We start from the raw sequence: 24723 nt of genomic DNA on the forward strand, positions 1-24723 counted from the left end.
CATACGACTGTGACATCGAATGCATCGAGTACGCCGAGGCTATCATGGAGGTCGGGCCCTCATCGTCAACCTCGACCAACTCGGTAGCGAAGTGCCCAACTCCAAGCGTCGTGCTAGGACTTTCAAGCCCATAGAGGCCATCAAGCTCGTCCTAGTCGACCCCAACTGCTCCAACGGCCGAGCGCTGAGGGTCAACGCCACCCTCGACAGCAAATAGGAAGCCGTGCTTGTCGACTTTCTCCACGCGAATGCCGATATATTTGCATGGAGTCCCTCAGACATGCCGGGCATACCAAGGGAGGTCATCGAGCACGCCTTGGACGTCCGGGCCGGCTCCAGACCGATGAAGCAGCGCCTGTGCTGATTCGATGAGGAGAAGCACAGGGCCATCGGCGAGGAGGTGCAGAAGCTTTTGGCGGCCAGATTCATCAAGGAAGTATCCTATCCAGAGTGGTTAGCTAATCCTGTATTAGTTAAGAAGAAAAATGGAAAGTGGAGGATGTATGTGGACTACACCGGTTTAAATAAAGCATGTCTAAAGGTTCCATTTCCATTGCCTTGAATTGACCAAATCGTTGACTCCACTGTAGGATGTGAGACCCTATCTTTCCTTGATGCGTATTCCGGTTACCATTAAATCAAGATGAAAGAATCCGATCAGCTCGTGACTTCTTTCATCACACCATTCGGCATGTACTATTATGTAACCATGCCATTCGGCCTCAGGAACGCAGGGGCCACATACCAGCGGTGCATGACCCAGGTCTTCGGTGAGCACATTGGGCGAACCGTCGAGGCCTACGTGGACGACATCGTGGTCAAGTCCAAAAAGGCCAGTGATCTCGTTGATGACTTGGAAATAGCCTTCAGATGCCTTAGAGAAAAGGGCATCAAGCTCAACCCCGAGAAGTGTATTTTTGGGGTCCCCCGAGCCATGCTCTTGGGATTCATAGTCTCGGAGCGCGGCATCGAGGCCAACCCAGAGAAGGTCTCGGCCATGACCAACATGGGACCAATCTGAGACCTCAAGGGAGTACAGAGGGTTATGGGATGCCTTACGGCCCTGAGCCGCCTCATCTCGTGCCTTGGCGAAAAAGGCTTGCCTCTATACCGCCTCTTGAGGAAATCGGAACGCTTTTCATGGACCCCCGAGGCTGAAGAAGCCCTCACCAAGCTTAAGGCATTGCTCACCAATCCTCCTGTCCTAGTTCCGCTGGCCAAGGGTGAGGCCCTCTTACTCTATGTCACCGCAATGACCCAGGTGGTTAGCGCGGCTGTGGTAGTTGAGAGACAGGAAGAGGGGCATGCTCTACCCGTCCAACGACTAGTTTACTTCATCAGCGAGGTGCTCTCCGAGACTAAGACACGCTACCCCCACATCCAGAAGCTGGTCTACACCATAGTCCTGGCTCGACGCAAGCTGCGTCACTACTTCGAGTCCCACCCGGTGACCGTGGTGTCATCTTTCCCTCTGGAGAGATAATCCAAAACTGGGAGGCCTCAGGTAGAATAGCCAAGTGCGCTGTCGAACTCATGGGGGAAGCCCTATCTTTTGCACCTCGAAAAGCAATTAAATCCTAGGTCTTGGTCAATTTTGTGGTTGAGTGGACCGACACCCAACTGCCACCTGCTCAAATCCAAGCGGAATGCTAGATCATGTACTTTGATGGGTCTCTGATGAAGACCGGGGCAGGCGTGGGTCTGCTCTTCATCTCACCCCTCGGAGTACACATGAGCTACATGATCCGGCTCCACTTCGCCGCCTCCAACAACGCAGCCGAGTACGAAGCCCTCGTCAACAGCTTGTAGATCGTCGCCGAACTTGGAGTGCGGCGTCTCGACATATGGGGTGATTCACAGCTCGTCGTTGATCAAGTAATGAAGGAGTCAAACTGCCATGACCCCAAAATGGAGGCGTACTGCAAGTTGGTACGTCGCCTAGAAGACAAATTCAACGGTCTCGAACTCAACCACATCGCGCAAAAATTCAACAAGGCCGCAGATGAACTGGCAAAGATGGCGTCGGCATGGGCCCCGGTCCCCCCGAACATCTTCGCCAGAGACCTCCACAAGCCTTTCATCGACTACGCCTCGGTGGCGGAAGAGGGCCCACCAGTCGAGCCCACCGCAGGGCCCGAGGCCCCCTCGATCACCGAGACCCCTGCTACCGAGCCTGAGGTCATGGAAATCAATGTGAAACCTCCCGAGGCCAACCAAGGTACGGACTGGCAGGTCCCATTCCTCGACTGCCTCGTTCGAGGAAAGCTCCCGGTAGATAGGACCAAAGCCTGACGGCTTGTGCGATGAGCCAAAACTTACGTCCTCAGCAACGACGAGTTGTACAGGCGAAGCCCATCCGGCGTCCTCCAATGGTGCATCACCACTGAGGCAGGCCAAGCCCTACTTTGGGACTTGCACGTGGGAGCCTGCGGGCATCATGCAGCGCCTCGGGCGCTCGTCGGAAACGCCTTCCACCAAGGGTTCTACTGGCCAACGGTGGTTGCCGACGCCACCAAGCTGGTACGCTCCTACGAAGGATGTCAGTACTATGCGTGACAGACACACCTCCCAGCCCAGGCCCTCCAAACCATCCCCGTCACATGGCCATTCGCCATCTGGGGGCTGGACATGGTTGGGCCTCTGCAGAAGGCCCCCGGGGGCTATACCCATTTGCTGGTAGCTATTGACAAGTTCTCCAAGTGGATCGAGGCTCGTCCGATCACTCGAATCAAATCCGAGCAAGCGGTTCTGTTCTTCACTGATATCATCCACATGTTTAGAGTTCCAAACACCATCATCACCGATAATGGGACACAGTTCACTGGCCACAAGTTCCTAATGTTCTGCGACGACCACCACATCCGTGTGGTCTGGTCGGCCATAGGACACCCTAGGACAAACGACCAAGTAGAACGTGCCAACAGCATGATCCTACAAGGCCTCAAGCCAAGAATATACAACCGGTTGAAGAAATTTAGCAAGAAATGGCTTGTCGAACTCCCGTCGGTCATCTGGAGCCTAAGGAACGCTTCGAGCTGAGCCACGGGGTTCACACCATTCTTCCTGGTCTATGGAGCCGAGGCCATCCTCCCCACTGACTTGGAGTACGGTTCCCCAAGGCTACAGGCCTACAACGAGCAAAGCAAACCGCACTGCCCGTGAGGACGCCCTCGACCAACTGGAGGAAGCCCGAGATGTTGCGCTGCTACATTCGGCCAAGTACCAGCAAGCCCTACGGCGCTATCAAGCTCGGCGCATTCGAAGCTGAGACCTGAAGGTGGGCGACCTGGTGCTAAGACTGAGGCAGAGCAACAAGGGTCGCTACAAGCTGACCCCACCGTGGGAAGGGCCGTACATCGTCGCCTAAGTGCTAAAGCCCGGGACCTACAAGCTGGCCAACGAGAAGGACGAAGTCTTCACCAACGCTTGGAACATAGAACAACTACGTCGTTTCTACCCTTAAATTTCCAAGCATTGTATACATTGTTTCTCGAAATACATTAAAGAAGCGTTCTTTAGTTCTAATTTTTTGAGGAAACCCCCCCATCAACGGGGGATCGACGTTACGATAACGCTATAAGGGAGACTCGGCTCTGCCTTTGCAGAACCAAGCCTCCCTCGGGGGCTAGAAGGGGGGAACCCCCTAAGTCCCAGACACCATTTTTAATCATTTTTTGAATAAATTTCTACGCCAAACTCTCTGGCATGTTCTGACAAATCGATTGTAAAAACCCCAAGGACCGAAAGTCTGTCTCAGGGCCAAAAGGCTGGCCGAGCCATGAGAATGGCCTATGCCTCCGGGCTACGGCAACTCCCTCACCACCTTTTTTACCCGAGGGGCAGCTTAGGCTCCGAGGAAGTTTTCTGCAAATGATATGTTCAGAGGCGAAAGAGAGGGCAGAGGCTTGGAAATACAATAAAATGATTAAAAAGCGTATACACATAAATACTTTATAAAGGCCTCGACGGCCACAAATGTCATAGTACGCTAATAATCCTAATCTGTTTACATGGCCCCTTTGGCCCAGGTCAAGGCTTAGGGTCTCCTGCGTCGGCGGTTGGCATGGGAGGAACCACCTCCTCTTCGAATAGACTGGCTAGCGCCGTGCCAGGGGCTTCAGCCGCCTCCATCAGCTTCATGACCTCCTCATCGGCCTCCTCGTCATCCTCAACCAAGATGTAGCCGTCGCTGACGGACTCGAGGTCCACGCCGGAGTAGTGCGAGGCGACGACGGCCAGGGTCCGCCGGTAGGCCGAGACCACGCTCATGGAAGGACACGAAGCTCATGATGTAACCATCGCGCGGCCTCGGCTCTGGCTCGGCCCCTAGAGCGATCCACTCCGGCCTATTGGGGTCGGTGACCAGGCGGAGGAGGCCGTCATCAACAAGCAACTGCAGCATCTCCATGGATACGTCGGACGAACCCTAAGGATCCGCCTGAAGGACTACAGTGCCGCCGGCCATTGTGCGGTGGAGAATGTGGCTACGGCGGTAAGGATCGCTCTCTCTCTCTCTCTCGCCCTTCTCTCTTCTTCTCCCCGGTGCCCTCTGTTCTTAGCAACGGCTCGAAGGCAAAAAAGGCAAATGCAGGCAAGGTAAGGAGGAGAGGGGTGAGGCTCATCATGTATTTTTGCAGGAAGGGGATGAAACGGACGGGCGACAAAATCGGAGAAGTTTCCCTCAAATCTGGCACAATTAATCCAGATCTGATTTAACCGCCCACATGCCCACCTTTCCCTCATTAATCGCACACATAGTTATGTCCCATCCGCTGACACCACGTCGCATCTGACCGCAGCAACGGCAGGCACCATGCCGTCTCCCCAAGAAATTGCCTCAAAAGGCGCACCCGCCGTTGTCAGCCAATGGGAGGGGAATATCTCCGCACCCGATTCCTTTCAGGCTAAGGAACTGGGCGCCGAGCCTATTACGGTCCAGGGGTTCGAAGGCTGGGCCCCTGAAGGTCTCGACAGCTGCCCCAGGACAACAGAGTCAGGGATGACTATGGGTGAGCCCGTACATGGCCGAGGCCCGAGCAAGCGATTGCTCGGAATGCCCTAAGTCATGTCCGAGACCGGTAGGGAAGTCTCCGAATGGGATCCCACCGTAGGGAGGCATCGAGCCCCCAGGGCCAATCGAACGGCCCTAGGACCCACTAGAGAATCCCTCTGGTACTTTTGGTGTGCGTCTTTAGACCGCTAGCCGACCCCTATCAAATGGGGCACAGGCCTCCACTCGGACTTACCCGATAACAGCTCACCGGAAATGTCACCGCTCGCACCCACCGAGGGTAGCCTGGCATATTCCACCCCTCCTTCTGAGCGAAAAGGATGCGCAAGGGTCGCACAAAAAGCCAGGGGAACTCCTGATCACCCTCTCGCTCCATGTAGAGGCTCGGAGGCTCTTCCTGCAACCTTGCCGAGACCTAGTGACCCAGGCTCGCACCCAAGGGATCGGCAAACAACCCCTCCTTCTGAGCGAAAAGGATGCGTGAGGGTCGCACAAACAGCCAGGGGAACTCCTGATCGCCCTCTTGCTCCATGCAGAGGCTCGGGGGCTCTTCCTACAACCTTGCCGAGACCCAGCGACCCAGGCTCGCACCCGAGGGATCGGCAAACAACCCCTACTTCTGAGCGAAAAGGATACGCGAGAGTCACACAAAAAGCCAGGGGAACTCCTGATCGCCCTCTCGCTCCGTGCAGAGGCTAGGGGGCTCTTCCTACAACCTTGCCGAGACCCAGCGACCCAGGCTCACACCCGAGGGATCAGCAAACAACCCCTCCTTCCGAGCGAAAAGGACGTGTGAGGGTCGCACAAAAAGCCAGGGGAACTCCTGACCGCCCTCTTGCTCTGCGTAGAGGCTTGGGGGCTCTTCCTGCAACTAAGCCAAGACCCAGCGACCCGAACTCGCACTCAGGGGCTCGGCAAACGTAATAAACTCCTCACTCAACAGGAAAAAAGCCCCTGGAGGAGTAAATCCACTCCTCCAGGGCCTCGGGGGCTACACCCAGCGGGTGCGCTCGCGCGCACCCACCGGAACCTCGAATACAAAACACAATCCCAACGGGAGCTGCTGCAAGTCAAGTCTCGACAAACCCTCAGGGAGAGTGCTCGCACTCCCCCCGAGGCTCGGAGGCTACTGTCGGATACCATAAAAAGGGGTACCCTGAGCAAGAACCAAAAAATTGCTTAGCCCTTGTAAATATCAAGGCCAAGAGACAACCACGAGGCCTTGGCCGATTCTCCGATTCGCCCAAGGCCCCCACACCGCACAGCCTCCGACGAAGTGCTGACCCAAGGCCACCTCGCCGAGGCCCCCTCACCCGTGGCCCCCTCGCCCGAGGCCCACCCCGCAAGGCCTCAGACGAGGTACCGATTCTCCGACTCGCTCGAGGCCGGCTCGGCAACAACCCCATCACCTCCGCCTTGACCGACTTCTCTGACAAAGCGTCACGTCTAATTAACATGTCCAACCACTCCCGCAACGTTAGCCGCACGTCGGCACAGTACAGCGGAGTGGCCAACGGGACGGGAGTCACATCGATGCCATGCAGTCAGGGACAGGACTGGGCAGGGGTTACCGGCCACTGTGCTCAGCACTGTGCCCACGACTGACGCCCGTACTGCACTGTGCTACCTAACTCCTCCGAGGACAGCGTGACGTGGAGAGTCAGGTCCAGGTCCCTGTAGCCTCGGAATCAGCATAAAAGACCAACTGCTCCCTCCGAGCCACGGCAATCCACTTTAGGGTCTCGGCGGCCTCGGGATTCGCGCCCGCCGAGCCCCCACGATGGCCCGGCCTCGGCACCAACTGAGCCTCAGCTCTTTACGATGTCTACATACAGCGATAGGCACGTCGTCCACAGTACGTACCATACCCTGAGTCGTGCTGCACCCACGTCACGCACAGGGCCAAGCTCCCGTGTCCTCGGAGTCAGCACACCCGCGCCATCGCATCAGCCCGGCCTCGGCACTCCACGCTAGTCAAACCTACAGCAACCAGCACGCCTCACGCGGGAGAAGACGTGCCTGCCACCATAGGAGCTCCCATGTTGCACAGGACCAGGCGTGACCAGCACGTCGCTCCAGTACACCAAGGACAAGACCACTCCATCGACCATGCCGCCATAGTGACAAGCTACAGGGCTCGGCATGCCGCCTCCGCTCACGAAACGCCGCGCAGCAAATCCATGTACCATCCCCGTGCCTACCTTCGACTATAAAAGGGAGTGACTGGCGCTGCTTCTAGGGATAGAGAGAGGACAGATCGAAACCACGCTGGCACTCACGCGCAAACGCACTCACTCAACCCACACACGCTCCCCCGCTGCCTGAGAGCAACGTCTCAAGCAGCCCACGCCGTTCCACGCAGAGACCTGGGACTAGCTCCCTCTCTCGTCCTGCTTGTAACCCCCTACTACAAGCACTTCGGTGCAAGAAATACAAGATCGATCTCTCAGACTGGACGTAGGGCATCTGCTGCCTGAACCAGTATAAACCTTGTGTCTCTTTGCATCACCATCCGGGATTAGGGGCACGTAGTTCAAATTCACTAGTTGGTTGAGGACCCCCGGTCTAAAACACCGACACATACTATGCTCAAGTTATTACCTTGCGGCTGGAAAGCATGAAGCAATCATGGCAAGCAAAGACAACTGCATTTGTTTTGCTTTAATCAGGAGTGCCTCCCCAAGGTTTTTTTTTTGCTTTTCACAGACTCCAAGAATGCAGAAATTTTCCATGGAATTATTGCCATCAACCGTAGCAAAAGATGAATCACTGCTTTCTGAAGGTATATTACCAGATGCTTTCCTTCGAAGTGACATCATATTTTCCAGAACAGTCAGTTTGTGAGTCCTCAATCTTGAATCCCTGATCTCTTTGGCTGTCCAGTGAACAAAACACCGACAGCAATAAATTAGTACATGGTATTCGCAACAAGTTATCATCAGAAACCCTAAAATACAAAGATTAAGAAAATTACCACTTCATGCAAACACTCATGCATAGGTCATGTTATCACTCAATCTATCAAGTGTGCAATTTCATCCAGGAGATCAATAAGCATCTGTTTGAGGTCACCTGCTCGTGAACCCAGCTCAACCTTGACACATGAGTACATACATACATAAATAAAATCAAAATAAAGTTTGAGAAGTGGCTGCTGAAATTGATTCCAGAACGTAGTTTTTATACCAATGCTTGTTTACTTAGACAAAGCTGCTCCAGCACATCAGCTGTCAATCGATTTGGTAGAACTCTTCTAGCAATGTAGCCACCTGAGATGCAAGTGGAAAGCAATATTTGTCATCGAAGTTTTAAGTGCTTGCGTAATATATGATTCAACACAAATGCAAAGACCTATGCGGCTCATAAACTTCATTTCACAATGAAATGAAAGCAAAAAACTACTAATTGCAGTAGTGAAGTACTAAGTCCACCATACCTAGAGCGGCACATTGAAAATGAAGAATCAACTTGGTAGGGATCTTCCTACTTGTATCTCAAAGGAGCAGAGTCAAAAGCTGACGACAAATTAGTGGATTAACTTTCTGAAAGTGCTGTAATGACATTTGGGCTGTGAATTTGCAGTTGGGCTTCTGGAAGGCATATAAGAGATGGAAATAACTGGAAGCATTGTTGTTTGAATTCCACTGTGTGCGCTATAATGAAAGTTGACTAAATTGAAATCCCAAGGAAATACGGGATGGGAGTAACAACTTAAAGGTCTGAAGCCAATAATCGAGAAGCATGTAAGTGACATTGCTTAAATGGAGTATGCAGTAAAACACACACCATCGTGTACAGTTTTCTACAAGAAGAGCAAGAGTTATATGTAATATAAAAAGTTTAAGGACGCAGAGACTCACATGAGGCTCAATTTCCATTAGTCTCTGCTCCAATCTTTGTATTCTAGAAATAAGTGTAGCTTCAACAACCTGAACACATGGAAGTCATGCAATCGGCGGGGAAGGCCTCGACGATGGCTGATTTCTCCTAATTTTTGGTGACTCCTCCATGACTGCAAAGATGATAAGAGAAACCTCATAATGCCCAAAGTTCATATAGATAAGCTGCTCCACTATGTATATAGCCAGAATAAGCCAACAAAAATCTCCAACCTTCTATGATTTTTTTTTTATTTTTCTAAAATTAAAAGTACTCAATGTACTCAGTAGCTAGAATAGAAAAGCTGTAGAAATAATGTTGCTTCATACCTTATCTTGATCATACATTCTGATATCTTTGATGATAAACATTAGACCAAATCATGAAAGAATGGTCGTCTGAAGCCAATATTATCTCGTGCAGTCTGATGAGCATCAAAAGAATGGTCGTCTGAACAGTTTATATACTTTAAAAAGATGGATACTTAATGAGTCAATAAAAACATGTTTACCAACCATAAGATCATCATAGAGTCCTGCAATTGGATTGGCAGCTGCAAGAACTGAAGTCCTCGAATTGAGTCCTGTTGGAATGCCAACTTTGGCAATAGATATTGTATGCTCCATGGCCTCATGAATTGCAACTCTGGAATAGTAGCATAAGAAAACGGGGACTGTGTTAATGTGGTTTTGAGAGCAGACCAAAAAAGGAGATGTAATATGTTTATTCTAGTTTCACCAAACATATAAATTGATTGATGCCTACCTGTCTTCAGGTCTCATCTTGTCAAATTCATCGATACAAACTATTTTCATTTCTCCCGAACAAAGAACAAAGGTCACTAACAAATCAAATTCCACTACAGCTCGACAATTTGGCACAGCTAATGCCGTTGCTACCTCTATGCGATGAAATAGGTATCTCTTACCACCACAGTATAGCCTAAAATAATTCGCTGATCCAAACTTTTCGAGATGTAAAAAAACACGCCTTTAAGGTAAACCAAGACGGATGGGCAAACCCTAACCTCCAAATCGATCCCATGGATAGGAAGCGGGGTTCCTGGTGACCGACCGCGCGAAACCGGAGGCCGCTGAGGACAGGAACCGGGGCAGGGGTCGCCACCACGGCTGCGCCACCTGAGGCCTCCCATGAATCCGGAACGCGAGCGCGAGAAGCCTTCTCCTCGCCATGGCAGCCCGAGCCGATGGCCCTGAGCACGCGGCCGGTGACGGCCTCAGCTTGCCGTGGCCCTGCGCCTGCGGCTGGGGCGTGCCCTCGGCTGGCACCCCCGCACGGCTGCCCCGCTTCCCGGCTCCGTATGCGAGTGAGAGAGAGGGAAGGAATCGGAGGAGTCGCCGTCATGGCTGGAAGACAGGGCGAGGAAGCAGCAAATTGTGTTTCAATTTTTTTTCGAAAAACACACACTCCCTCACGGGATTGAACCGCCGCCGCTGGGCGTGGGCGTGGGTGCCGGGGGCGATGGAGGACAGACACACTAAACATGAGCCGTCGGATTTGGATGAGTAATGAGAGAGAATGACTAAGAGATAATCTGGTGCATCCGTTTCGATGGTGTTATATTTTCTAGGTGCATTCATGAGTGTGGATATAGCATAGGTCATGACTGTGGAGCATGCATTTGCTGTGTGGCTGTAGATTTATTCTAACTGATGTATTATAAGGGTAGATTGTGCAAAACTGATGTCCCTTCAGTAGTGTTGCACCTGACAGACATTGTAGAGAATGCACTCTGCTTTCACAGGCTTCCGTGAACACTCGACAGCCATGTGCAGTCTGAACTCCAAAACTAATCCGTGCCTTGGACCGTTCCTTGCGGTCGGTGCTGCTCGCCGTCCAAGTTTATTAGCAGAGAAAAAAATGAGTTGCTTCAATCCCATCCCCATTATGTCTACTGAAGGTTCAGACTTTAGAGCATTTTGCGGGGTTACTCGTTAGCAAGAAAGCAAGAAAATTGAGGTTAACATTATTTACACCAACTCTTTTGATTACAGAAATCACATTCTCTCTCTCTCTCTCTCTATATATATATATATATATATGAGTATATTTAGTAGCCAGCTACAAAATAAGTTATTCTATAGCCACCTCCATTTACGATAATTTTATATACTAATTTACGATAGTTAGATTACTATAACACATGGGGATATTTACCATAACGTTATAGTAAACCACTTAGCAAGGTGTTACTATAATCTCGTAAATTAATATAGTAATTATCGTAACTCAAAGTGGCTACAGAATAAGTTATTTTGTAGTCAGCTACAGGCTAGTAGTTCTATATATATACACCCTCGGGAAGAAAATACTGATAGCCTCCTTTCAGTCATATGACAACAGAACATCTACTACATCTCTGCTTTCAGAACTTCCGGCAAGGCCAATCAGGAAAACCGTATTCAGCATTCAGCAACATGAGCACTTGGGCAACGAGGACAAGGTTTACAAGTGAAACAAAACCCTGTGCAGAATCAGAGATCCTGTCACAAGAAACATCAGTTTTTTTTTTTGAAACTAGAAACATCAGGTTTTTGAGGCTACAGAGTGAAAAGAACTACACTTTTGGCACTTTTGGCATTGGCTTCTCGCCCTTGGGCCGTGGTCAACAATAAGCCTTGTAATTTGTAGCAGGTCTCCTAGGAGAAACAGGGAAGTGCTTTCAACACTTGCTCAAACAGCTTGTAACAGTATGATACTCCTATAGGTTTTGAAGACGGTCACTGCAGCCATGGTGTCAGCTTGAATGCCTGCAAATAGACATAAAAATGTATGTAAACCATCAAGATAACATGGTCAACGGTAGAAGTATACCTTTCAAGGCAAGATGTGGAGAAACCTGTAATCAGTTCACATAATTCCCATCAATTTTTACATTTAGCTTGCTTGTCGCTAGCATTCTGCACTGCTCGGTTAGGTACATGCTGCAACGGCGGACCTCCAGTTCTTCCAGGGAAGGTGGGAGGCCCCTCTCTGGTAGCCTGGAGATACTCGGGCAATAAATGATCTCCAACCACTTGAGGGAGGGATGGCTATGCAGACCCACAGGAAGATCTGACAGTTTGGAGCAATAGTGAAATCCGAGCTCTTGGAGGGACGTGAGGAGCTGAAGTGCTGCCTCTTGCTCGCATGTTAGTCCTGCCACGTCGGTATCTTCAAATTCGTTCACGAGCTGTAGGCATTGGAGAGAGGTGAGGTGCTTGCAGAATGGCGTGGTAAGAAAAGACGGGTCGTCGATCCGAAGCCTTTCCAATCGAGGGAACAGCTCATAACCCTGCGTTGATAGACTCTTCAAACATTGAGGTAAGCCAGGGCATCTGTATAAGTGCAAATACCTGAGACCACGGAGGGATCGGACACCCTCTAGTGCGTCTAGCGATTTGCAATATCGAATTGCCAGCTCTTCCAGTGCTGTGCAGGAATGCAGCTGTAGATATTTCAATGTATCATTTTTCCACACTTCTAGTACTTTGAGGCAGGTCAGATCTCCCGGAAAGCAGGGCTGCAGCGTTTCTAGGGAAGCGTCATCGATATCCAGTATGCCAAGTGAACACGGGAGAAGCCATCTTCCGTTTGCCTGGTCATCGATTTCGTCTTCACGCACCAAGGACGATATCAGCTCGGGGCATTCAACAATTCTTAGCTCCTCAAGGGAGGTGAATCCAGAGAAGCATTCCTTGTTCCCCAGAAACTTTAGCTCGCAACATTCAATGGACATCTTCTTGAGAGAGGGTATGAGGTTAGATGGAATCCGCAGGAGTTTGTTAGGACATGGCCTTGTCGACGCGCCATCTGGATTTCCCTGTGATGAAACACATGGAGCCGAGGTGGGATTTGATAAAGTATTCTCTTTACCTTGTATCAATAGTCCTGTTATCTGCCCACACCACCCTAGATCCAATGTCTCTAGGGCTTGCACATGTTGCAATATCATAGATAACCACTGGCCAATTATTCCACAATCTATAATGCTGAGACACTCGAGAGATGGACCGGCATCAAAATTTGTGCTTGTCATGTATTCGTGGGTATGTGTTGACGACACATCTGAAGAGAAATTTGTTTGGCATGACCGTATTTCCAACCTCTTCAAGCAGACGAGTTGCTTCAAACCTTCTAGTAAAATAGACAATAGATTATTGAAGCCCACTATTTCCAATCGAGTTATGGTTCTCAGGTTGTGGAATGACAAAATTTTGTCATCAAAGAAATCATTGGTAGATCGATCAACATAAGATCCAATTATGTATTCCCCGTTTGATGATCCCTCCATCTTTGGAAGTGCGGAAACTTTTGTGATGGATAATTTAAAAACACTTCTTGATGGTGGTAGAGGATTTGATACCATTAAATGAGGACACTCATGGATGGTCAGCTCACTAACACTGGGCAACCATGACATGTGCTCGATTTCAAAATTTTCACAGCTCTCAAAGAGGATAAAGGCCTTCAGTACCCAGCATCTCCTGATCTCCAGTACCCTCAAACTTGAGTTCAAGTCCCTCACTGAATTGGAGAAACATGTTTCCAACTTTGGCATATCAATCAATACCAGCTCCTCTAACGAAGGAATTAGCAACTCTGTTACTTCTGTCATATTTCTTAACTTCAACTTTGTAAGAGATGATAGACTTTCTAGAGATGGGATTATTTGCCATCCTTTACAATCCTCTAGATGGATCATCTGCAAGCTAGCAGACCTAGCTGGGGAGAAAGAGCCGCATGCTCCTTTTGTCAGAACAAGATGCCTCATGCTGATGAGATCACTCATATCATGAACAATTGCTTGGCACCCAGCATCTAATATTTCAAGGTGGTAAAACTTGCTTAGAGATATAGGCAAAGATTCACTTTTGCCTTTGTTATCAAGTTTTAGGTAGCGAAGATGGGTACAATCTACCAAATTGGAGATAAAGGTATGGAAGGACTTGAACTGGACGAATAAAGAATCATAGCGCCCAACTAAGATCACCGTCCTCAATCTCTTTAATGAAGAAGCTATACTTTGCAATTTTTCTTCAAACTTCACGTTACCAACTATGTTCTCACATTCATCTATATGGTACACCAAATCAGTTTGAATTGACAAATGGCGCACGGTTGGTAGCACTTCTTTGCACTCTAAACCATCTATAGTTGCAAACTCGGTCCTTGAAACCAGTCTCGCAAATTCATGCATCATACCACACATAACATAGCATTGTTGTAGAATGGAGTCATCTTTTGTTCCAACCTGCTCAAAGAAACATGAGTTGACCAAAGCATTGAGATAATCCCATCCTGTTTCAATAGATTTCACAAATCCCGATGATATCCACATGGAGACCAAACCATCAATATGAAATTGATGGTCACTAGGGAATATAGAACATGCCAAGAAACACTGTTGTAAATTGTATGGCAACTGATAATAGATATTCTTCAAAGCAGTCACGATGCCTCCACGGAGTTGCAGAGATTCCCAAATACCATTCTTCATGATGGTTTTCCAATGGTGAAGACCAGGCTGCTCTCTTAACATGTCCGCTGCATTTTCTGCTGCTAATGGGTTGCCATTTAACTTTGTAGCTATTTGACGGCCGATATCTAGATGTTCTTTGCATTGGTTATCACCAAATGCACATGCTTTAAACAATAGCCAAAAATCATAATTTTCTAGAGCTCTTAACTTAACTGGTTCTATTGTACCTAGCCTTTTTGCAACGGCCAAATTTCTAACTGTCACAATAATCACATTACCCTTTCTGCAACTTGATCCCAAAGCATCTATTAGATCTTTCCATTGGGAATTATCCATGCAGTCGTAGACATCATCTAGAACAAGTAGAAACTTTTTGGACAGACATGCTATATGTTTCTTTAAGACCTCTAGAAGCTTTGAGCAGTTGCTTACTCCTTCATAGCTTTCTCTGTTGCGAGATCCTTCATGGCTGGCCATAGTAACAACATCTAAGATCTCCCTTGTCACTCTTACTTCATCAAAGATGTTGGACACCCAAACCCATATCCGCTCAAATTTTCTTTCAACACGTGGATCCTTGTATACAAGCTTAGCTAAAACTGTCTTCCCAACTCCTAGAATGCCTACAATAGGTAGCACAGTAATGTTGTCCGACTTAGCAGCTTCGATCGCCCTTATGATTTTGTCTTTCTCCTCACCCCTTCCATATACCTTTCCAGGAAGAGAGCTTGATGTTCTTACTCGTGTATCTGAGTTGTTAATCTGATACTGATCAGGCCTTGCAATAGAGTCCTTGAGATACTCAATCACATCGTGTCGGATGCTTCTTAACTCAAGAACTATTTCCTGGATCCTTTTCAAAAAGTGCGTGGTTGCAGCTACATTGTACTCAATTCTCATTCTTTTTCTGCCCTCTGAATCATAGGTCGAAATTGTGGCACCATTTTGTACACTGTCGCCGACACTACAAGAAGAAAAGGATCACAGGTTGGTCACTAGAAATTTATTACCATGATTTAAAGTTGCACTGGATGTCATAATTTCAGTAAAACGATCATATTGCTTTCCTATAATAACAAAAACTTGTACGCATATATTAAGGTGCTGGCTCACGCTTGTGTTTTTAAAAAGAATGAAAGCATTGCAATGTTCAAAATTTTTGTCCATCATAGTTGTATACAATGCAGATCTTGAAGGGTAAGTAGTACCTTGGACGGTTTGGCGTCTCTTCAATTACTGAACGTTTTTTGTTGCAACTTTTGAGATGCTTGTGCAAAGCTGATGTCCCGTGACCCCATGTAAGCTCTCTGCCGCAGCAATTGCACTTCGCTTTTGCAGGCTCTCCGTTAACAGATGGTATAATCTGAAAATAGTCCCGCACCTCGGCTCGATTTTTGCGGCCGCTATTATTCAGCGTACCAGTATTGTTGGCCGATGCATCTGCTTGTTCTTCTCTATCTCTGTCTCCATCTCCAACCACGCCTTTCGGTTCAGTAGGAGCAAGCATACCTGACAGAGAACGGAGAAAGTAAGGACACGTCAAGCGTCACATTTATCATCACAATTTACTAAAGAAAAAAACTGTAGAGAATCACAGATCACAAGGATCAAAGTATACCAAAAGTATTGGCCGATGCATCTACTTGCTCTGCTCCATCTCCAACCATGCCGTCCAGATCAATAGCAGGAGCAATCATAGCTGAAAAAGAAAGGATAAAGAACCATGTCATGAGGATTATGATTATCACAATCTAAAAAAAACACAAATCCCAAGGATGGATGTATACATACCTCTTTCGACCTGGTGCTGGAGCCTACAATAATCGAGCTCATCCACGACGTCGTCAGCGTCATACATGAGCTCCTTGACACGAGCGAGGGAGCGGGCAAGCGGCTTGTTTCCGACCGCCCTGCCCCCGACACCGTTGACGACCGTCTCCATCCTCTCCACCCCAGACTTGAGTTCCCCGATGTCACCGGCGAGGCCGACTCGTTGAAGCCACGCGTCGAGCTCGCCGGTGGGTAGAAGAGTTTCGAGGATGGTTTTCGCCAGCCATAGAATCGCGCCCACCAGTGCGTTCCCCTCTCCTGCCTCCAGCAGATCTGGCCGAAGCATTGTTCTTGAGCGGTGGTCAACGGAGGAAGACAACGCAGACAAGACAGAAGAGCACGCAAGGTGGTAAAAAATGGGAAAGCAGGTTCATGGTTCTGTGAATGATGTAGACAATATAGAGAAGACAGAAGAGTTCAGACAAAGCATCAAGCCATCAACCACTCCTTGGGTGAATGATGTGGGTCAGTGGCCCAAACGAATATCCCCGGCCCAGGGCCCAATCCTTGGGTGGGGTTCGTCCTCCGACTGACTGGGCTGACGCCGGAGCACTGGGACCTCGGCGGAGAAGGCGAAGGCCGGGGCAGACGTGGGGAGCTCGCCGTCGGGTGAGCTCTCGTTGCAGCTCTAGCACGTGTCCCTCATCTCCTTCCTCAATTAACCACATTGCTATTCCTTTTCTCGCTGTTTTTCAGCACCACAGATTACACCACGCCGGAGATGCCGCAGTGCTGCCGTGCTGGTTAATGTATAGGAGAACATCCCTTGCCCCAAATCTCCGGAGAAGTCAGGTCAGCTAATCTTCAGAGCAAGTGGTACGGAACCAGACTTCCACCTCTCAGACTGATTATCGATTGATTACAAAGTGTATCTGTTTCTGCCACAATATCCAATCATCCAACTATAATGACTTACTCAGTAATTGTCATGGACTCATCAATTGACTGGCTCGCTCCATTTCCTTGTTCCCTCTTGAGTGGCTGAATGCCCAATACTTGTAGATTGTTCTCCTAGAGGTCTCAAATCCACATATTTTTCTTTCTTTCCACCTGCAGATTACTCCATTCCAGTTTCACAATCTGATTCGGAAGAAGAAAGGTTGATATGACCTGTGTTGCATAAGAGTGGCGGCGGTTATGTCTCCTAGTCAACAGTGGCTACGCGCTGCTGGGTGATGCCTCCATAACTTAATACACATCCATGTACATGATGATGTTTATGGTGGGAGGCAAGGCAACTCAGCAGGTATCATTTATGTATTTTGTGGCATCAAAACAGTTCAAAAGTGTGTACATTTCCCTGTCATCTAAGAGTCCTACTTCAGTTACTATCTTGTACCGCATATCTTTTTTGTTTTCCCTCAGTATAAAAAAAGGACGTACCCAGTGCAGAGAGCTCGTGTCAGTGGCAAGCCTTACCCTCGCCTGTGTAATGCGAGGAGACCGCGACTCGAACCCAGGACCTTCCGGTCACAGGCGGTAAGACTCTACCGCTTGCACCAGGCCCGCCCTTCAGTATAAATAAAATATATATAAAACATATTGATATCTGTGTAACTATAGTGTAGGCTGAAACATAGAGCTAATTTGTTTCTTGTGTTTAATTTATGAAGGTTTTCCCCATTTCAGTTGGCAGCAATGGTCTTTCATGCTACAAGACTGGTTTTCATCAAATTAGGTATGCGCTGAATGTATGTTACTTGTGTGTTCGTCTTCAGGCTGCACTCATCCATTTTGATGGGGCAGTTTTATTCACTGATATATTGACATACTTAATTTCTAGAAAATTGGTCATGTCCTCATGGGAACTTCGATGTTGTGTTCAAAGTTCTGAACAGGATATCCGTGCTTGTATGCAGCGAAACAGAGCATCAAGCAGTTGCATAATTAAGTGATGTTTTGAGAAGGAAACATCACGTGATGTTTACCAGTAGGTTTGATGCATAACATTAGTGACCATTCTTCTATTCATGACATTGTGTTGTATACAAATCAAAAAAATCTGAAGGAGCTGTCCATTTTAGTCATTTGTCTCCAGCCTTATATTCATTCTGATTTTGATATTTTGCCTTGCTTGAGATCTACAACACACCTTAATTTTTTTTTCTATGAGTGCTGGAGCTAATGCTAACGGGAAAACTCCAAAAATGATATGCATCAATATTTGGACATGTGGTGATCTATCTACTATGAATATGTAGTTGCAAACGAGAGCTCTTTAGTGAAGTTAATCAGTAGGTGAATAGTATAGTCAGTTGGTCTGTCCACAGATTAAGTTTCCTTGCAGTAAATTATTGTTGCCTGAAGAAATAAATAACTAATCGCATGTTGATGGATTGCCCTGCTTATTTGTGTTGACAAAAAAAAATATTGAGTAGTTCCTTTTTAAAATTTTTTGTTGCTCTGTTTGTCTGCTGTTAATGTCCTCTTTTCTGGCAGGTGTCACTACCTCTACCAAATCTGTAAGTTTTCTGTCCAAGTGGCAATGGGTGTCAACAACCTGGCAAAACAATGGGCATCCAGCATCCCTCGGTACAAAACTAATGGATTGATCATTTGAGCATGGGCTATTTGTTTCGCAAATATTTCACAAGACTGAACTTCAGATTTGTGCCGAGTTAGTTCTTTTAGATGGTATGTAGCCTCAAGTCTTTTATTGCTTTAGCTGAAAATTAGCTCTTTGGCATTGTGGTTCCTGTGTCAAGACTTGTCATTTTTATCGTTCATCTAGACTATATAGGTGTTTGTAATGTATATTTTTTGATAAAAAAAAATAAGCCTTGTCTTTACTACTAAAATAATTTTTGAGGCATGAATGTATGATTTAGATGTTTTGACTGACATAATAAACAAATCACCACATAGAACATGTATGATCCTACCACAAGTCAATGTAATTTTGGATTTATGCAGTTTCAGATAAATTGGGGCAGTATTTTTATAATTTTACACATGTGGGAAAAGTTTTGAATATGAGATTGTTATTTTGGTTGCAACGCACGGACATTAATTCGAATATGAATCCTAATTCCTCATTCCTAGCAGAGAGAGAAACGGGTTGCTTCAATTCAATCATCATGTTGGTTGTCATCACATCAGAAGCTGAAAACTGGACAGTGCCTTGCTGTAGGTTCAGAGAATTTTGGGTGGTTAACAAGAAAATTCAGGACAAGATTTATTTACACCAACTCTTTTTCTTATGAAAAAGTGCATTGTATATACTCCTATATCAGAGCGCCTTCTGTAGTCATCAAAAAATAAACAGTAAACATCCTTGGGAAGGAAACAGGGTCCTTTGACAGCAAAATATCTGATAGACAATAGCCTAACAGGCTTAGATTACTTAATGATGGAGATTACAGGAGGATTACATATATAGAGAGGAGGAGGATGGCCCAAGGGGTCAGCCGAGTCCTCAAGAGTCAAACCGAGACCCAAGGGGCCAGCTGGGTATTAACCTGGCACAGGAAGCTAGATTACACAAGAGACTAGGTGATTACACTAAATAGCAATTAATTCTAACACCCCCCCATAGTCGGAGCGTCGGTGGAACGGACGTTCAGACTGGAACGAAAATCCATGAAGACGGAGGAGGGAAGGCCCTTGGTGAAGACGTCGGCGAACTGCGATGTGGTGGGTACATGAAGAACACGGACATCACCCATGGCGACCCGTTCACGGACGAAGTGGAGGTCGATTTCCACGTGCTTGGTGCGCTGATGTTGCACGGGGTTGGAGGAGAGGTAAATGGCGCTAACATTGTCGCAGTAGACAAGACAGGCAGAGTCCAGGGGATGGTGAATCTCCTTGAGCAGCTGCCGCAGCCAAATGACCTCAGCGACGCCGTTGGCAACAGCCCGATATTCTGCCTCGGCGCTGGACCGGGAGACGGTGGGCTGCCGCTTGGAGGACCAGGAGATCAGGCTGTCCCCGAGGAAGACTGCATAGCCAGAGGTGGAGCGGCGGGTGTCCGGGTAGCCTGCCCAATCAGCGTCAGTGTACACACGAAGCTGTGTTGGAGCTGTGCGGGGGATGACCAGACCATGACCGAGGGAACCCTGGAGATAGTGAAGAATCCTTTTGGCAGCGACAAGATGAACTTCACACGGAGCATGCATATGAAGGCATACTTGTTGAACGGCGTAAGCAATGTCCGGCCTGGTGAAAGTGAGGTACCGGAGGGCGCCCACAAGGCTGCGGTAGTTGGTGGGGTCAGCAACAGGGGGGCCGGCATCAGCAGGTATCTTTGCACAAGTGTCAACTGGGGTGGAGCAGGGCTTGCAATCGCTCATGCCATGGCGAGCGAGGATGTCCAGTATGTATTGGCGCTGCGAGAGGATGACTGAATCCCTGTGGCGCTGAACTGAAATGCCAAGGAAGTGATGCAGAGGGCCAAGGTCCTTCATGGCGAACTCCTTTTTCAATGCAGCAATGACACGGTGAAGGAGCTGCTGTGATGAAGCTGTGAGGACAATATCGTCCACATATAAGAGCAAGTAGACAGTCTCTGTACCATGGCTGTATATGAAGAGAGAAGTGTCGAACTTGGCTTCAGTGAACCCCAGAGAGATCAAAAAAGAAGCAAACCGGCTGTACCAGGCCCGCGGGGCTTACTTTAAGCCGTAGAGGGATTTGTTGAGCCGGCAGACATGCTCTGGCAGGGCAGAATCAGCAAACCCGGTAGGCTGAGAGCAGTAGATGGTCTCTGAAAGTGTGCCGTGCAGGAAGGCGTTCTTCACATCAAGTTGATGAATGGGCCAATCCTTGGAGTGTGCTAGTGTGATGACTGTTCGAACAATGGCTAGCTTGACAACCGGACTGAAAGTTTCGTCATAATCAACATCGGGGCATTGAGTGAAGCCCCGAAGCACCCAACGAGCCTTGTAGCGTTCCAAAGAGCCATCAGCATTAAACTTGTGTTTGAAGATCCATTTCCCAGTAACCACATTGGCCTTGGCAGGACGGGGGACAAGATCCCAAGTGTGGTTGGCCTGAAGTGCTGCATATTCGTCTTCCATGGCCCGGCGCCAATGAGGATCAGCAAGAGCATCACGGCAGGACCGCGGGAGTGGAGAGAGGGCCTCGGCATGCAGGGCGAGACGAGGCTGCCGGTACCCTGTTTTTCCACGGGTCGCCATACTATGGGAGTTGGCGACCGGCGGAATGGAGACAGCACCATCAGGGACCGGAGGGTCGCTCTTGACATAGCGCGGTGGAGACAGGATCATGCTGGAATGTCGAGTAGAGGCCCCTGCCGGGCGCTCGAGAGCCGGGGCAGGGACAGGAGCACGCCTGCTGTAGACGTGAATGATGGACGGCTTCAGGACGAGTGGTGCGGGGAGCGTCTGAGCAGGTGCCCCACCGGACACGGCCGGCTGTGCTGGAGAGGAGGGTGCCTGGTCAGAGGGCCCTGGAGACATGGGCGCCTGAACAGGGGACCCCCCCGGAGGCCCCGGAGGTGTCGACGGTAGAGGGGGAAAACCGGGAGGCTGGGAGGGAGCACGCGCCAGGGGAGGTGGTGGCCGGGGGCCAGCAGCTCCGGATGTTCCTGCAGGAAGAGGAGACACTAGGAGAGCGTCGTCGTCAGTTAGAAAATCAAGTTCCTGCAGGGGTGGGGAGGGCCGGCTGTGGGAAAAAGGAAACGTTGTCTCATCGAAGACAACGTGGCGGGAAATGATGACCCGGTTAGTGGCGAGGTCAAGGCACCGGTAGCCCTTGTGATCCGGTGGATAGCCAAGGAATGCACAGTGTCGACAGAATATCGTCGGCAGTCCACCGAGGGGCACCCCGTGATGGTAGATTGATCGGTAAAGGAGCGTGTAATCAAGAACAAGAAGGCAACAGAGACACACGAGTTATACAGGTTCAGGCCGTCGGTACGACGTAATACCTTACTCCGGTGGTCTGTTGGTTTGCATTAGCTATCGTATGATTTGCCATGAATTCGTAGGGGTTCCCTGCCCGCCTTATATAGTCTGGGGGGCAAGGTTACAAGTCGGTTAGATCTGAGAGATAACCGAAAAGTAATAACAGATTACAAGAAACATGGGATCATACATATCCTATCAGATCTCGTAACATCTTCAGGATATCCTCTCCGTGCCTTGCGGGGGTCGCCGAGCAGAATCGTGCCCCGCAAGTCTCCTTGCAAGCTGGGCCGCCCCTGGAGGCATAGCCCATGTAACCTGCCGTGGGTATCCGGGGTCGTACCCCCCACAGCTAGTCCCCGAGCGCCTTGTACCCGTTGTGCAATGCCGTCTTTAGACTTACCGAGCAGGTGCGAACCAAAACCGAGCTGTCCAAATCATGATCCGACCACCATAAGGAGTTGCCGAGCAGTTGTGAGAAACTGTCGAGCAGCATACAACATCGCCGATGTATGTTCTAAACACGGCTTGTCATAAGGGTGTAAGGAGCTCAAATCCAAAATTAAAAATTCCTGCATGGTTAAGTGAAGTGTGCCCACTTAGAATCCGAAAACAATGGTAAAGATACCTGGTTTATCCTTTGGATGCTCAGAGTCTTTCAGAAAAACAAGCACATTCACCGCAAGGTGAAGTGTGCCCACTTAGTCCCCGAGCCTGACAGTAGGTGATGTAGTCACGTGGTGCCGGACTCAGAAATTAGTGAACCGTCCGAGCAGGTAGCCAGCCCCCGAGCGTAGCCCCGAGACAAAAAACAAGCACATTCACCATAAGGTGAAGTGTGCCCACTTAGTCCTCGAGCCTGACAGTAGGTGACGTAGTCACGTGGTGCCAGGCTCAGAAATTAGTGAACTGTCCGAGCAGGTAGCCAGTCCCCGTGTTTCTGGTGTAGATATCGGATAAATCAAATCACGACGAGAAATTCAGAGTAATGGCCGTACAGTATCAGTTACTAAGCCTCATTAAAATGCAGAGAATTCGGAGAATGTGGCGACGATAAATGAGCGGCGTGGGCTATTGTGACGCGATAGCCCAAGTTGCGGCCCATTAAACCATTTTGGAGGAATCGATGTAGCGCTGATCGTGGGAACGGTTTCCCAAAAACCCTCAGAGTCAAGGCAGAGTGGGGGAAGTGCTTTATAACCGCGCCATCACACACATCGCCTCCTACCTCTATCAAGCCACCCTGCTTTCTGCCTTCGCAATCCCTGTGCTTCACCTTCCGCACCAATCGCGAGCATTCGCCTCCAACCCGAGGACCAAAGCATAGGAGATGGCGCCAAAAAAAGGAGCCGCAAAGCCGAAGAAAGTGGCCACCGGAGCCAGCCGCGACGAGGAGTGGGTGCCGTTGAAGACGTCGGTGGCAGATCTTGATAAGATGGTGGCGGCGGGCGTTCTCCCCGACCGTCTTACTGCTGGATGGCGGCCAGCTAGTGGTGAGCCCTTCCCGACACCACATACTGATGAGGCTGTAGTATTTGAGGATTATTTCTGGCGAGGATTAGGGTTTCCTGTCCACCCTTTTTTGAGGGATCTTATGGAGTTTTGGTCGATTAGCCTCTGTAATCTGCACCCCAACACCATTCTGCATGTTTCTATCTTTATCCATTTATGCGAGGCATTTCTCGATGTTCTGCCGCACTTCAACCTCTTCAGGCACTTGTTCTGTCTGAAGAAGAAGGGGGTAGCGGTTCCAAGGTGGTCGGCGGCGTGTACCTGTAGCTCAGGGATGGGATGGCCAGCGAATATATCAACGTTCCGCTGAATACCTCCCTGAAAGGTTGGAACTCTAGATGGTTCTATATCAAACAAAGTCACCCATTGATTCGATGCGACGTCCACCATATCCCGGTTAACCATAGTAACTGGTCGGAGAGACCCAACAACGCTGACATGGAGCAAGTAATGGAACTTCTGGAATTGAGTAAAGGCTTGGAGCTTAGGGGTGAACTGGTTGTAGCTAGTTTCATAGTTCGGCGCATCCAACCCTGCAAAGAGAGGGCCCACCCAGCATTTGACTTTAAAGGTGACAACGACGGTACCCGTGAAAACACAGACCGTCTGACGAAGAAGGAAGTGATAGACCGTGCCATGGATCTATTTACTTCGAATGTCTCGTTCAGCTGGCCAAAAGGAACGAAGGCTTTCAACTGCACCAACCCGCCTCCTCAGGTAACCATTTCGCTTCGCATCTATCAGGCATTAATTGCCGAGCATAGGACTGACTCACTTATGAAAAGATTCATTCGCAGGATAGGGCAATATACTTTTCAAACATGCCAAGAGCCGATTGGCCAAAAGGAGTAGATCCTTGGCGGCCACTGCCACATGAAGAAGGTGAGCCGAGCTCCTCGTCGGATAGTCCATCCCCAGTGTTAGAGAAGGTCCGCGGGAAGAGACCGGCAGTAGACGAGCCGGCCCAAAAAAGGAGAAAAACCGCCAGCTCTCATGCACACAAACCAGGAGGCATCTCTCTTGGAGAGGACCGAGCAGTTCGGCCACGACGAACTGCTGTGCTAGAGTGGTCAGACGATGACGAGGACCAGTCAGCACTTCCGCCGAGCACGACGGAGGTACCGGCGGATAATGTCGCTCCC

The 24723-nt window shown here is 49.0% G+C and overlaps 2 protein-coding genes and 1 long non-coding RNA gene across 7 annotated transcripts; 1 reads left to right on the forward strand and 2 right to left on the reverse strand.

The window, feature by feature from the left end:
- Positions 1-7702: 7702 nt before the first annotated feature.
- On the reverse strand, positions 7703-8941 carry LOC136509976 (uncharacterized). The gene is made up of 4 exons (XR_010772576.1): positions 8872-8941; positions 8198-8280; positions 7986-8105; positions 7703-7886 (listed from the first exon to the last, which is right to left on the reverse strand). It is a non-coding gene; the product is annotated as an uncharacterized lncRNA (long non-coding RNA).
- A 2263-nt stretch (positions 8942-11204) lies between these two features.
- Positions 11205-16488, reverse strand: LOC136511745 (putative disease resistance protein RGA3). 3 transcript variants are annotated; one of them, XM_066505784.1, is made up of 5 exons: positions 16164-16488; positions 15991-16071; positions 15581-15881; positions 11751-15336; positions 11205-11661 (listed from the first exon to the last, which is right to left on the reverse strand). In XM_066505784.1, the coding sequence occupies exons 1-4, from the start codon at positions 16486-16488 to the stop codon at positions 11757-11759; spliced, it is 4287 nt and encodes a 1428-aa protein (XP_066361881.1). In that variant the 3' UTR covers positions 11205-11661; positions 11751-11756. The 3 variants fall into 3 exon arrangements, with proteins under 3 accessions (XP_066361881.1, XP_066361882.1, XP_066361880.1); XM_066505785.1 differs by having other exon boundaries at positions 11726-15336; XM_066505783.1 differs by having other exon boundaries at positions 11205-15336.
- Positions 16489-16727: 239 nt separating this feature from the next.
- On the forward strand, positions 16728-18908 carry LOC136511750 (uncharacterized). 3 transcript variants are annotated; one of them, XM_066505788.1, is made up of 6 exons: positions 16728-16811; positions 16899-17018; positions 17259-17448; positions 17568-17681; positions 17816-17880; positions 18642-18908. In XM_066505788.1, the coding sequence occupies exons 3-6, from the start codon at positions 17404-17406 to the stop codon at positions 18760-18762; spliced, it is 345 nt and encodes a 114-aa protein (XP_066361885.1). In that variant the 5' UTR covers positions 16728-16811; positions 16899-17018; positions 17259-17403; the 3' UTR covers positions 18763-18908. The 3 variants fall into 3 exon arrangements, 1 of the variants encoding a protein (XP_066361885.1); XR_010772819.1 differs by lacking the exon at positions 17568-17681; XR_010772820.1 differs by lacking the exon at positions 17568-17681 and having other exon boundaries at positions 17832-18908.
- Positions 18909-24723: the final 5815 nt, after the last annotated feature.

The sequence above is a fragment of the Miscanthus floridulus genome, chromosome 16 (assembly GCF_019320115.1).
Source record: "Miscanthus floridulus cultivar M001 chromosome 16, ASM1932011v1, whole genome shotgun sequence".
Taxonomy (NCBI): domain Eukaryota; kingdom Viridiplantae; phylum Streptophyta; class Magnoliopsida; order Poales; family Poaceae; genus Miscanthus; species Miscanthus floridulus.